We start from the raw sequence: 14,655 nt of genomic DNA, 5'->3' as shown, positions 1-14,655 counted from the left end.
AGGATTTCTTTGATACAGTATCAAAAGGAGTAGTAAATAAATTGGACTTGATTAAAATGAAAATTTCTGCTGTTTAAAAAAGCATGGTTAAAGAACGGGAAGATAAGCCACAGATTGGGAGAAAATACTTTAAAAGGATTTTCTAATAAAGACTTTGATCTAGAAACCTATTTTTTAAAACTTCTAAACATAATGAGAAAACAACACACCCAATTTAAAAATGAGCAAAATATTTGAACAGACCAACATCACCAAAGAAGAACATGAATATACACCTACCATAGATACAATCTGGCTTGTCTGTTAGGTATTGTCCCAAGAGAAGTGAAAGCTTCTATCCATGCAGACTTGGGACTAGTTAGATTACACTATTTATTTCACTAATACATCATGCACCTGCTTATAGCAAGAAAGTTGATTTAGCAAAGATACTGAGGTGCTCACTATGCTGGGTGTGATTCTTGATGCTAGGAATATAGAAGGGAACAAAGCAGACAATTTCTTACCTAATTTGCTAACATTCTGTTTTAGGTACACAGATAATGTTTTGACAATGTACTGGTTTCTCAGGGCTGCTGTAACAAAGTGCCACAAACTGGGTGACTTAAAATAACAGGAGTTTATTTTAAGGTTCTGGAAGCCAGAAGTCCTTCTGGAATTCTGGATAGAATCTGTTCCTTGCCTCTTCATAGCTCCTAGTGGTAGCCCTTAGTCTTGACATTTCTTACCTTACCCCTATAGTCTCTAGTGCATGCCTGTGTTGTCACATGGCATTGTGCCTATGTGTGTGTTTTTCATAATTTTATACTGTATTAAGGGCCCACCCTACTCCTTTATGGCATCTTAACTACATCAGCCACAGCCCTATTTCCAAACCATCATATTATGAGATACTGTGGATTAGGACAGTATCAGTATATCTTTTGGGAAGAAAACACAATTCAACCCATAACAGCCAATAAGATAAGTAAACTATTTTACTATAGTCTGCAGACCAAATCTAGGATGCATCCTATTTTATTAAATAGTTTTATTAGAATTCAGCCATGCCATCTGTTCACATACTGTCTCTAACAAAGTCTACCTAGTTACAACAGATACCTTAATTGCGACAAAACCTAAAATATTTATTATCTGGCCCTTTACAAGAAATGTTTGCCAAGTCATTTTAGAAATTGTAAAGTGCCATTGGGAAAAAATGGGAAGGGGAGATTAGTAGTACTGGGTGGTCAGGGAAGACCTGTATGAGAAGGTTGAATTTGAGCAGATGCTATAAGGAATTCATCTTTATGTATTAACTTAGAAAGACGTCCAGATGTAGTAAGTGAAAAAAGCAAGTTATGGCACATTTTTGTGATCCAACTTTTGTAAAATAAGAAAGTATGTATTTATGCAGTATAATGTAATATATGAATAGAAAATTTTCAAAATTACCTACCAAATCGTTCACATTAGTTACCATGGTGGGATTATAGGGGACTTCTACATGATGTATTTTCAGCTTCCGTTCATTTGAAAATTTAAAAATTACTTCCTTTGCATTTTAATATCATTGTAAACTTAATTTCTTACATACTATTAAATTACATCAAAGGCTTAATATGTGTGAAACAGTAATGGAGGATTCAAAAGGAGTTGAACCTCATTGCCTGTTTGTTTTTTTGTTTCGTTTTTTGTGTGTGTGTGTTTTTTAATATTATGGTAGTCACCATACAATACATTATCAGTTTTTGATTAATTCATTGATTCATTGTTTGTGTATGACACCCAGTGTTCTATGCAATACGTGCCCCCCTTTAATACCCATCACGGGGCTAACCCATCCCCCTACTCCCTTCCCCTCTAAAACCCTCAGCTTGTTTCCTGGAGTCCATTGTCTCTTATTAAGGTCTCCCCCTCTGACTCCCCCCTTCATTTTTCTCTTCCTTTTCCTAATGTCCCCCATGCTATTCCTTATGTTTCAGAAATAAGTGAAACCCTATGATAATTGACTTCTCTCCTTGACTTACTTCACTTAGCATAATCTCCTCCAGTACCATCCATGCTGATGCAAAAGTTGGGTATTCATCCTTTCTGAAGGCTGAGTAATATTCCATTATATATCTGGATGATATCTTTATCCATTTGTCTGTTGAAGGGCATTTCAACTCTTCCCACGATTTGGCTGTTGTGACATTGCTGCTGTGAACATTGGGGTGCATGTGGCCCTTCTTTTCACTACATCTGTATCTTTGTAGTAGAGCAATTGCTTGGTCATACGGTTGCTCTATTTTTAACTGCCACACACTTTTTCCAAAGAGGCTGTACCAGTTTGCATTTCCACCAACAGTGTAAGAGGGTTCCCCTTTCTCCACAATCTCTCCAGCATTTGTTGTTTCTTGCCACCTTCATTTTGGCCATTCTAAGTGGTGTAAGGTGGTATATCACTGTAGTTTTGATTTGAATTTCCTTGATGGCTAATGATGACTACTACTTCATGTATCTGTTAGCCCTTTGTATGTCTTCTTTGGAAAAGTGTCTGTGTCTTCTGTCCATTTTTTGACTTGATTATCTGTTTCGTGTGTGTTGAGTTTGAGGAGTTTTTTTACAGATCTTGGATATCAGCCGTTTGTCTGGAGTGTCATTTGTGAATATCTTCTCCCATTCCATAGGTTGCCTCTTTGTTTTCTTGACTATTCCCTTTGTTCTGCAGAAGCTTTTGTTCTTGATGAAGTCCCAAAGGTCATATTTGCTTTTCTTTCCCTTGCCTTTGGAGACAAGTGTGTGTCTGTTTCTATGCCTGTACCATGCTGTCTTGATGATCACAGTTTTGTAATAGAACCTAAAGCCATGCATTATGATGCCTCCAGCTTTGGTTTTCTTTTTCAACATTTCCTTGGCAATTCGAGATATTTCAGGTTCCATACAAATTTTAGGATTGGTTGTTCCAGAACTTTGAAAAATGCCATTGGTATTTTGAGTGGGATGGTGTTGAAAGTATACATGGCTCTGGGTGGCATAGACATTTTAACAATGTTTATTCTTCTGATCTATAAGCATGGAATGTTCTTCCATTTTTCTGTCTCTTCTTCAATTTCAGAACGTAAGTGTTCTGTAGGCTTCCTTCACCTCTTTGGTTAGGTTCATTCAAAGGTATCTTACAGTTTTTGGTGCTATTGTAAATGGAATCGCTTCCCTCATTTCTCTTTCTGCAGGTACATTGTTGGTGTATAGGAAGAGAGCAACTGATTTCTATGCATTTATTTGTATCCTGCCACATTACTGAATTAATGTGTATGACTTCGAGTAATTTAGGGGTAGAGACTTTTGGGTTTTTCATGTCATCTGTGAAGAAAGAGAGATTTCTTTGCCGATTGGGAGGCCTTTTAATTCTTCTTGTTCTCTGGTAGCTGGGGCTAGGACTTCTGGTACTGTGTTGAAGTTATCCTTTACATTTCAAAGGGGAACCACCATTAATTATACTAGAATTTAACTTAGTACTGAAATTTAACTTCAATTTTTATAATGCCTGTGTGCATAAAACAGTATGGCAGTTGAAAAGCAATAGCCTTAACTGCTAGTGAAAGGTAAAAGGTATGATTCTCCTAAAAATTTGCTTTGATTCCTTTTGTCAAATTCAAAAAATGTCCCATTCATGTTTCTGTGACATTACATGAACATCAGGAAAGTTTGGAGTAGGCATGGGAGGGGCTGATAATGTTCCTAAGTATTTTTCAAAACATCAATAGGATGTTTAAATATTGTTATACCAGTGTTTATGGGATCGTTTTAGACTGAAAGTCAGAAGGTACCTGAATGAGATACTTTCAGGAAGGCTTATCGCAGGCAAGGATTTAAGAGGAATGCATGTAATAAATATTACCAAAGTCAGCTTTCTGAACAAGGCTCTCCTCTCTCTATAGTGAGACTTAATGAAAAGAGCATGACTTTTGGAGGCAGAAGACTTAGTTTCAAGTCCCTGTTTCTTCACTTCCTAATTTTGTGATTTGGTAAGTAACTTCACCTGTCAGAATTTTTTTTTTTTTAACCTGTCAGAATTAATCTTTTGTGAAGTTTCAGTAATTAATCCTTGCCATTCGAAACCTAGTGTATATGTACAACACAATGAGTGGACCGTAAGGTAAACTACAGACTCAGTGGAGGTTAAAGTGTGTCAGTGTGGGTTCATCCTTGGTAAAATATACTATTCTGGTGAGTGATACTGCTAAATAGGAGAGGCTGTTTAGCCTCTGTGTGGGGGCAGAGGGTGTGTGGGAATTCTCCATACCTTCCTCTCAATTTTGTTTTAAGCCTGAAGCTCTTTATTAAAATAATGATTCCTGCCCTACCAACCTCCTTTTCTAGGATATTCGGATGATCAGGTGAAGTAATTTATATAAAAGCAGTTGTGTAATGTAAAATAGTATATAATGTACAAGTGTTACTATGAATTAACAATTAGTAATAATGGAATAGAGCAGAGTTGGATCATTTTTAAAATAATAATATAATGTAGGTATAACTGTCTCTCTGAAAATTTATTGAGTATGGTATATACTCTGTATATAGTATATATATACTACAGTATATATAGAGTATACTATAGTATATAGTATAGTATATAGTATATAGTAACACTATAATGTGTATACATCCTACCGTATTGGTATTTTCTTCATCCTGATCCCTGCCCAGCTTACTTAGTCAACAAACATTACTTTGCCTTCTGTTTGGCAATCGTAGTTCATCTACTATTTTAATTACAAGAGCAATGTTACTATGGTAACTAAGTTTATATTGACATTCTTCGCTCCAATGAAATCTGTACCTAAATGTATTACTCATGCCTTTTCTTTTGTTTTTTTGTTTTGTTTTGTTTTTATTTCATTTGACAGATCTCAAGTAGGCAGAGAGGCAGGCAGACAGAAGCATGCTCCCTGATGAGCAGAGAGCCCCATGTGAGGCTCCATCACAGAACCCACCCTGAGATCATGACCTGAGCAGAAGGCAGAGGCTTAAGCCACTGAGCCACCCATGTGTCCCTACTCACACTTTCTCATTTTGTCCTTGGGTCAAAGTAAAAAGAAAAAGACACTCAAAGATCACAATCCATAAGTAACAAAGAATTTATAAAGGCCAGAAGTATCAAGTATTTATCAGTTATAACTCCTGTACATTTTCTCCCACTTAAGAAATCCATGGGAATGAAAATGAACAAGAATGATAAACTATAGGGATAATCTTGATCTGTTCTAATTTTTTAAAATCATTTGTAAATTTTATTCATTTAACAATAATAGTGAATTAGTTCTGATGTGCACTTTTCAGCACATTACGTGTTGAACCATCACAGTTGAGGAATTGCCACTCTAGAAGAACCACTCATTGTGGAATTGGAATAGCCTTGCCTATATCTGTGGTTAGCAGTTTCATAGAATCTTCTTTGTTTGACAGATGAGAAGTAGGCAAAGAGGTGGTGGGGTTGAGAGGGTCGTGGGAGCAGACTCTCTGCTGAGCATGGTTTCATAGAATCTTCTAAAATAAGATGCAAATTTCAAGAAAAATTGTATGCCATATGTGGTTATAATATATGCATGGAAAGTTCTACCAGAGATGTAGGAGGATAATGCTAATAATGGAATTTTAAATTTAGTATGTACTGTCAACAAAATGAGAGGAACAGGATGCCGTGTACTATCAATTCTGTCCATTTTAAAACAAATAAGCCCCAAAATGAAGTTGACTATATTGCGTTTAATATTTTAGGTAGTGCTACTGTCTCTTAGGTTGGGACTATGATATTAAGTTCCTGAAGAGATGTTTCTTCATCTGATTTCAATGACAATCCTTTAAAAATTAGGACATTACTTTAAAAAAAAAAAATTTTATTATTTGAGAGAGCACACAAGCCCGGGTAGGGGCATAAGGAGACAGAGAAGTAGACCCCACTGAGCAGGGAGCCTGACTTGGGGCTCAATCCCAGGACCCTGCATTGTGACCTGAGCCAAGTCTAAGGCAGATGCTTAACTGACGGAGCCACTGAGAGGTGTCCCAGGAAACATTACTTTCCAACTTCCAACTACTAAATTGTGAAACCTGTCTTTTTGCCTGTTACCTACTGTGTTTCATGGCCCTGCTTAGATAAATCTAATCACTTTGCGGTAACTGTAAATACCTTTATGGGATCTCTTGTGTCAGTTTTGTCATAAGAATATAGTGCATTCATAGAAAGATTGCCAGTCTCTACAGTGTGAACAAGATACTTGGTTGGTATGGGTGATCATTGTGTAATTGCATACTGCTCTCCCAACATGATCAGTTATTTTCTTCATTTTGTTTTGATGAGCAGTTGAATGATGTGGATTTTTCTAATATGGGACTATGAAAGTTAGGAAGTAAGAAATAAAACCAGTGGAGGAAAATGGTTCTTGAAATTTCATTCTTTTATCATTTACCCTGTAACAGTTGTTTAAATAGTTCATGAGCAGATTATTATAGAGTGACTTAACGTTGTTAGGGAGTACATAAAGTAAGTTAGTACTGAGATTTAATAAAAGAACACTGTATCCCAAATGCAGTACTGTGAAGCCCTGTTAAGAAGTTCATGGTTTTATTTGGGGGAGAGAGTTTACACATCAAGTATTTTTTAATGCAAATTTAGTTTTTGACTAAGTACTGAAGTCACATGGTACAACATTGGAAAGGTACAGAGAGTATATGGTAGTGTCTCCTTCCTACTGTGGAATCTCATCCAGTAGCAACCAGTCTTTGAATTAGTATCCTCCTTGAGGTATTTTATGCATCTATAAGGAGATGAGTGGGGTTTTTTTTTGTTCCTCCCCACAAATAAATACACTGTTTTCTACTTCAACAGTATTTTATTTTATTTATTTATTTTTGGATGCCATTACACATCTCTAGGTAGGGATCTAGAACTTACTCATTTTTTTGGAGCTACATGTAGGCTGTATTTGGATATACCATTATTTAACTAGTCCTTACTTGTGCATTAACCTTTTTTATTAAAAACAAAGCTATAGTGAATAACCTTATGTGTGTGTTGCTTTGCTCAATTCTGTAGGATAAAATACTGGAAGAATTATTAGATTCAAACATAAAATATTTTAAGTTTTGATTGATAATGCAAAACTGGGCATATATCTTGTCTGGGTTCTTTTTTTGTTTATAATTGAGCTCTGATTTACAAAGAATTCAATTTTTAACTCCTAGTTTATTTGGAAGGTTATGCCGTTTACACACTGTAAGTGCAGGAAATAAGAATGCCTTTATGTCATGGTCTCAAAATATTGTGTTGATAATTTTTTACTTTTCATTATATTTTTGCCAAATCTAGAAATGATATTGGGCTCGTTTTTGTTTTGTTCACTGTTTTTACTAAGTATAACTTACATGCAGTAAAGTCCACAGATCACAAGTTTATAGCTCAGTAAATTTTTAATGACCATCTAGTTTATAGAACATGCCCAGCATTCCAGAAGTTCCCTTCTGCTCTCTTTCCCCATCCCCCATAAAAGATAATAACTGTTCTCTATCACCACAGATGACATTTGCCTAATTTCGAACTTCTATATAAAGGGAATCAAGCATACTTTGTGTCTCATTCTCTTCTCTCTTAATAGGAAATTGAGTCATGTTGTTGTGAGTACCTGTAATTAATTGTGATTGAGTTACTTGAATTTTTCTGTTCTACTGTGTTCGTGTTTGGTTGCTTCTATTTTTCAGTACTTAAACTTGTATGAACATTCTTGTACGTGTCTTTCAGAGGAGTGAAGCACTGAACTTTTTTTTTTTTTTTTTACTATGTACCTTGCCTGGGTAGATTTTGTTGGTTTTTAATTGAGGTCTAATTTATAAAGAATAAAAGTTGATAGTTGGGTGGTTTTTAGTTTGGGACTATTACAAATAAAGCTGCTATATGAACATTTGAGTATAAGTCTTCATGAGGACATGTATTAGTATTTTTAGTTCTCTGGACACATTCTTAGTGAAATATGTATTAACTACTATTACGTACATTTAACTTGGTAAAGAACTGCCAAATCATTTTCCAAAGTGTCTGTATCATCTTGCATTCCTTTCTGGGGTAGTTTTAATTTGTATCTCTCATTATGAGTGGGGTTGAAAGTACCATTTTTTAATGTTTTAAATAATTTGTATTTTCTTTCTTAAATTACCTATTCAGCTCACCTTACTGCTTCTTCTAGGTGTTTGAATATTTTAGTGATGTGTAGGTATTCTTCATATAGTAGGGGATTTTTTTTTTGGTCATGGTATTATGAATTACAAACTTTCTTTTCCATTTTGGCAAATACTTTTTGAGATTGCTTTTGGTGGGTTTTGCCGTATGTCTCTCTGAAGTACTGTCTCACACAGTCTTTACTAATAATTTACTAATAATGTAAATCTTCACATAATAAACAAGATTGCCCTTTTAATTAACCTTAAAGTATAAATTGTGTTCCATCACTTTTGTATGTAGCCATGACTCTGTTGGGAATAAAGAAAAACATTCTGATGACTTAGATTTGTTTTCTGCATGCTCATAAAATTTTACTACCTTTTAGAAGAAGACACCTATCCGGTGAAAACAAGAGCTTTAGGAATTGTGTCTTTACTTACTATGTGTAATAAGAGAAAAAATAATAAAAATAATACTATGTGTGTCTTTTACAGAAATTAATGCAAGATGTTGACATTGCAAACTTGGATAGTGCACGTGTTGTTTATTTTCTTCACCACTGAATCTGTAGGTAAGGTTCATGAAATAGACTACCTCCCAACCTCATAAATTTGTTTATGTATTTTTGTATAATTATATAATTAAGGTTATGCTTCATAATTACATAATTATATTAATGTTTCTATTCTTTCTAGGGTCATTATTGGGAGAATAATGCTGCTGTAACCTAAAATGATTGTGAAATGTAAAAATATTCCTGATAAATTATAGTACGAGTTGAAACAGTCTCCCAGTAAAAATGCTGTTTAAGTATACTAACGATAACTTTAAGGTGGGGGGGAATACATTGCTGGTTTTTTGGGCATTTTTTTTAATACATAGGAGAAAATCTATTAACCTTCAGCACTTCACTTTTTAATGGCCAAAGGTGTCACTGAACCGCACTGTGTTAGTGATAGGTCTGGAATCCACAGCCTCATCCTTGAACTGGTTGTTACTAGTAGACAAGAGATAAGTACAGAAATTAAGAGTAAATGTTTAGAATCTTTAAACAGTTTGATGTAGCTATGACATCTAAGCATGCCATCACTGGACTTAAAGATATGGTATAGAGCAAAAGTGTAAGTCTGTGAAAGATTGGGGGTAAAAAACCAAACCGATCTTTAACCACTGGTAGTTTTAGAAGCACTGCTGTAAATGAACCCCTTTCAAAATCTAGGAATGCAACTTCTTTTTGAACACTTTAAGTGACATAAGACTTAACTTTGAAAATTGTTGTTATTTAGAAAATCTTTTCCTTATTTTTGAGCCCAAATTTTCCTTGTAACTTTTTCCCATTATCCCTAGTTCTGGAGTAGTTCCACTTTTTCTTCCCACTGTTCAACTTTTAGAAAATACTGAAGGACTGCTTTCATGTGTCTCTAAGGCCTCTTTTGCCCAAACTAAACTTACCAAGTTGTCCTAAAAATTCTTCATAGGACTTGGCTTCTAACCCTGTACATGTTGATTACCCTCCTGATTCTTCTCTTGGTTGCTCATAGCACATTCCAAATACAAGACCATCACACCTCTCATACTTACTAGCTATAGGACTTAGGCCAGTTACTTGATCTGTGTCAGTTTCCTGATGATTTAAAAAATCACCATAGGGGCGCCTGGGTGGCTCAGTGGGTTAAGCCGCTGCCTTCGGCTCAGGTCATGATCTCAGGGTCCTGGGATCGAGTCCCACATTGGGCTCTCTGCTCAGCAGGGAGCCTGCTTCCTCCTCTCCTCTCTCTGCCTGCCTCTCTGCCTACTTGTGATTTCTCTCTGTCAAATAAATAAATAAATAATCTTTAAAAAAAAAAAAAAAAAATCACCATAATAATTGTTCCTCTCTCCTAGGGGTATTGTGAGAATTAAATGAGTTACTATACACAAGCCATCTGAACAGTGCCTGGCCCAGAGTAAACATTATAAAAAGGATAGTAATTATGTAATTGTTACTGAGGTTTTAATGAAAACATACTTATGAAAAAAAAATTAGTTTATGTACCAGAACTGGACATGGTCTGAGTAGAGTGATTTTATTTTTATTTTGATCTGAGCATCATTCTTACTCAGCATAGTATTTGGCCAGCTAAGATAAACTGTAGTTTCAGTTAAGTTACTTGTCAGTGAAAAGTCTTAGGTTTTCACATGAATTCCTTCAAGCCATTTCTCCCTTACCCTATATTTAATCTCAGCCTAAATAAGAGAGATTTTGCTCTCTAGCAAATTTCATTATATTAGTTTTGGCCTTTTGGTCTAATCATATTAACATCCAGTGTTAGAGATCTTTCATAGCCTTGTCCTTTGCTATTTGGGGTGTGTGTGTGTGTGTGTGTGTGTGTGTGTGTGTGTGTTCTGCCAGATTATTGAAAAAAATGTTCAAAATAACAGAAGTAACCTTACTGCTGCCTCACAAATTACTCTAAAACTTCATGGCTTTAAATGACAATAATTTACTACTACTCACAGTTTGTGTGTGTTGGAAACAAAGTTGGGCACAGCTGGACTATTTCATCTTTGCTCTATGATGTCTGGGGTGGGGAGTCACTTGGAATATTCAAAGATTGGGGACTAGAATCATCTGAAGGCACTCTCATTTATATGTCTGGTATTGATTCTGTCTGTAGGTTAAGGGCTTTGCTAGGCTTATTGGCCAGAACACCACATGTGGTCTCCCCATGTGGCCTTGGCTTCCCCTGCAACATGTGACTGAGTTCCATGGACAGATGTCCAAGAGAAAAAGAATGCTGGTTGAAAGTTGTATTCTTCTAATGATCTAGTTAGTCATAGAGCACATTCCATTGGCTTGGGCAGACCTAAGCTCCCACACAGATTTGAGGGCAGGAAGGGAATATTGAGCCCATTTCTTTGTGGAAGGAGTATCAATCACATTGTAAAGAAAAGTGGGATGCGGTAAATACATAGGTGTGACCGTATTTGGAAAATAACAGTCTGCTGTAAGGACTGAAAACAGGTACTTCGGCATACTCCATTGAAGACCTCTGTCTCACTGACTTCTTTTTTGTAGAAGTTTATATATGAGTAATCAATTAAGGATGTCTTTTTTGAACCTATGAAATTTCTGTGTGTGTAGATCAGTAACAGTCAGATACCAGCAGTTCTGTCATGTTCAGCTGTTACCTGTTAAGGTATACTAATCCACATTTCATCATCTTGTCTACATGGTTCCAACTAAGTTTATCAAATGGCTTTTTAAAATTAAAACATTTCTCTCTCTACAATTTAATCTCAAATAGCCTGGTACCCCTGTAAAAATGGGATTAATTTGGCATAGGACGCTTTTAATGAGTCTTTGTTTTCACTCTGGAACATCTGCTCATGTCTAGTATCTCTCTCATTCTGTGTGATTAAAAATGAATACTGAGTCTGTAGTTACATCTTAGGTTATTTAATATTCTAAAATATATTTCATATTTACTATTCTTTATTACTTTAGAGAAAGTAAGTAAAACAGGAGTGATTTTACCAAGGAAGAAAGTGAAGTCTAGGGATTTGGAAGGACTGGCCCAGTATCACAGGGTAACTTAATAAAATCCCACAAGATGAAGCTCCATATATTTGGAAGTGTAAAGAAGTATGTGCCCTGGGCACATATTAGACATATTAGACATGTATAATAATAGCATGGTCATATAAACAGCCCACCTTAAAAGTTTTGAAACAAAGAAATCCACATTCCTACTCTGGGCATTATAGATTTGATGAGATGTTCCAGGATTCCATTGGAGAGTAAAGTTTTGACTGCAAAGAAAAAAAAACTTAAAAGTACAGTTTTTAATTCTTCCTGCTGACTTTGAGAGAATCTTCCATACCCTGTCAGCGTGACTTGATTGTCTTGGAGAGTAGTAATAATTGTGATAGGCTTATCATTACTCCTGGTGGACTTTCAAATACCAGGCATTATAATAGGTGCTTTATGTAAGTAATTTTAATCTCAACTCTTCAAGATAGCTTTTTTATTACCGGTGCCTGGGTGGCTCAGTCTGTTAAGTGTCTGCCTTTAGCTCAGGTCATAGTCTCAGGATCCTGGGATCCAATTGCACATCAGGTTCCCTGCTTAGCAGGGAGTCTGCTCCTTTTACCTGCCATTGCCCCTGATTGTTCTCTCTCTCCCTCTCTCTCTCTCTCTTTTTTATTAAAAAGATAATAACTTCATTTTCCAAGTGAAAAACACTGAACCTCAGGATAGGTTACCACCCAGAAACCCATTGGCAAAAGGATTCACTAGGAAAAGTTGCCTTGTGTTTCTGGGCAGTGAGGCTATAGTCAAGCCAAGTAGTTAGGATTTTATCTTGATGGTGTAGGCAGCCATTAAATAATTTAAAACACGGAAATAGTATGATCATTTTGAATAGTAACTCTGATAGCAGCATGTAAGATAAACTGGAAGGAGGTCAGACCATGGTATAATGGCCTCAGCTTCAGCAGGCAAAAGGGACTGGTGAGAGAAAGGTTGACAGACATCTTAATAGAACCAACCAGACTGAGTGCAATACTATGAAGTTGGAAGAGGTATTGAAGGCAACTATAAGATATCTAGCCTCGATGATTGGATATAAATAGTGCTGTTAGCAGAGGTAAAGAAATAAGAGTAAGTTTGAAAGGGATTGTGATACATAGAAGTTTTAGATGTGTTCATCTTTTTTCTGTTTTTTAAGATTTATTTGAGAGAGTGGGTACCTAGGGGGAAGGGCAGAGGGAGAGAATCTCAATCAGACTCCCCACTGAGTACAGAGCCTGACGTGGGGCTCGATCCTGCAACCCATGTGATGACAACATGAGTCAAAACCAAGAGTCAGACACTCTTAGAGTTGGGCTGCTCAGGTGCCCTTTAGATGTATTTATCTTAAAGTACTTAGGAAGGATTTCAAGTGGATATGTCTTGCAAGTTACTGAAAAGAAGAGGAAGTTCGAGCTGGCGATAGGGATTTAGTTGCCATCAGCATGGAGTTAGGTGATAGTTGAAGCATACACTTCTGGTATAGTTCTTTCTACACAGGCTGATTTTGTTTTGTTTTTAATACGGGATTTTATCCCATTTATTGTTAAAACTAATTTATTTGGCCATCTTGTTCTGTATTCTTTATGTTCTTTGTTGTTCTGTTGCTCTATCCTTTGTTGTTTGGAATTTTGATAAATGAACATTGTCTACTACCTTCCCTGACCCCATCCATACCCCCAACACCATTCGGAACTGGAGAGAACAGAGCCTACCACTGCTGCTTTGCTGGAAGGTGTAATTTAGACCCTGAGTCTGAATCAAAGAATGGGATTGGTGGTAGAGTAAGTGTGAATCACGCTGCAGGCAGTCTGTGTTTCCTAAAGCAAAGTCAGAATGTTACGCAAAAAAAAAAAAAAAAAAAAAAAAAAACCTGAGGCTTACAGAGGTCTTTTTTCATCAGCCTTGTAATTTGTATATTTACAAATTGAGGCACTGAATTCTGGCTATATTATTTTTTCACTGTGTAATTCTTCTTCGCTGGCTTTAAGAGATATTTTAGTGAAGATTGAGGACTGCATTGATAAATACCATTTTCTACCAGAATAATTCAGTACATTTTTCTATTTTCCCTTGTTCCCTTTCAGGTGAACTTCTAGAGCCATGTGGTTATATCAAACCGGAATCTCCAGTTGTACAGCTTGGTTCTAATTTCACTGCGGTCTGTGTGCTAAAAGAAAAATGTATGGATTATTTCCATGTAAATGCTAGTTACATTTTCTGGAAAACAAACCATCTAACTGTTCCTAAAGAACAATATACCACCATAAACAAAACAGCATCTAGTGTCACATTTACAGATACATCTTCATTAAATACTCAGCTGACTTGCAACATTCGTACATTTGGACAAATTGATCAGAATGTTTATGGAATCAGAATAATTTCAGGCTGTAAGTTTCATTTTGTTTTTGTCTTATTTCAAACTTTGTTATGACTGTTGAATTCCACTTGTAATGTCTCTTAGTCTTTATGAAATGCAGTTACTTGTTGGCTTTATTGACTTTGAACATGCTTTTTTTAAAAAATAAGTTTCGAAGTGGAAGTCCATTTGCATTACTGCTGTACAAAAAGCTTGAAGAGTAACATATCCTGAGAGTCAAGTATCTGTTTCCTAGAAAAATGTTTTTAGATGAGACCCACAAAAAACAGTTCTTGAATTGAAATTTGTCAGTATATCCATAGTAATTTTCAGTACTCTTTAATTGGTGAGGAGATCACATACAAAGCAACTATCTGAAGGTGAGTAAAGACTGGAGAACGTCCTGTTGTGTCAGAGTAAACTTAGTCTGATCTAAGAGAAGCTTGTCAAATTTGTGGATCCCAAGACCATAATTTTGGTATTTGCTTTTCCTCCAACAGAGTTTAAGAAAACAATAGGAGGAGAAATAAAAGTAAATCATTTGGTTCCATTTAAATGCTTCTT

At 35.9% G+C, this 14,655-nt stretch overlaps 1 protein-coding gene across 3 annotated transcripts in view; it reads left to right on the top strand.

Annotated features, from left to right (window-relative positions):
• Nucleotides 1–14,655, top strand: part of IL6ST (interleukin 6 cytokine family signal transducer) — a 53,942-nt gene that overhangs the window by 14,906 nt on the left and 24,381 nt on the right. For 2 of the 3 annotated variants that reach the window (XM_059175010.1, XM_059175011.1), the window contains 3 exons: nt 3,903–3,989; nt 8,674–8,750; nt 13,817–14,122. In XM_059175010.1, coding sequence (XP_059030993.1) covers nt 8,687–8,750; nt 13,817–14,122 — 370 coding nt within the window. In that variant the 5' untranslated portion in view covers nt 3,903–3,989; nt 8,674–8,686. The remainder of the gene's footprint in view (nt 1–3,902; nt 3,990–8,673; nt 8,751–13,816; nt 14,123–14,655) is intronic. The other variant, XM_059175012.1, reaches the window with a different exon arrangement.

The sequence above is a fragment of the Mustela lutreola genome, chromosome 5 (genome assembly GCF_030435805.1).
Source record: "Mustela lutreola isolate mMusLut2 chromosome 5, mMusLut2.pri, whole genome shotgun sequence".
Lineage (NCBI taxonomy): Eukaryota > Metazoa > Chordata > Mammalia > Carnivora > Mustelidae > Mustela > Mustela lutreola.
Note: the sequence above shows the minus strand (reverse complement) of the source record. Positions and strands in the feature narration are given on the sequence as shown.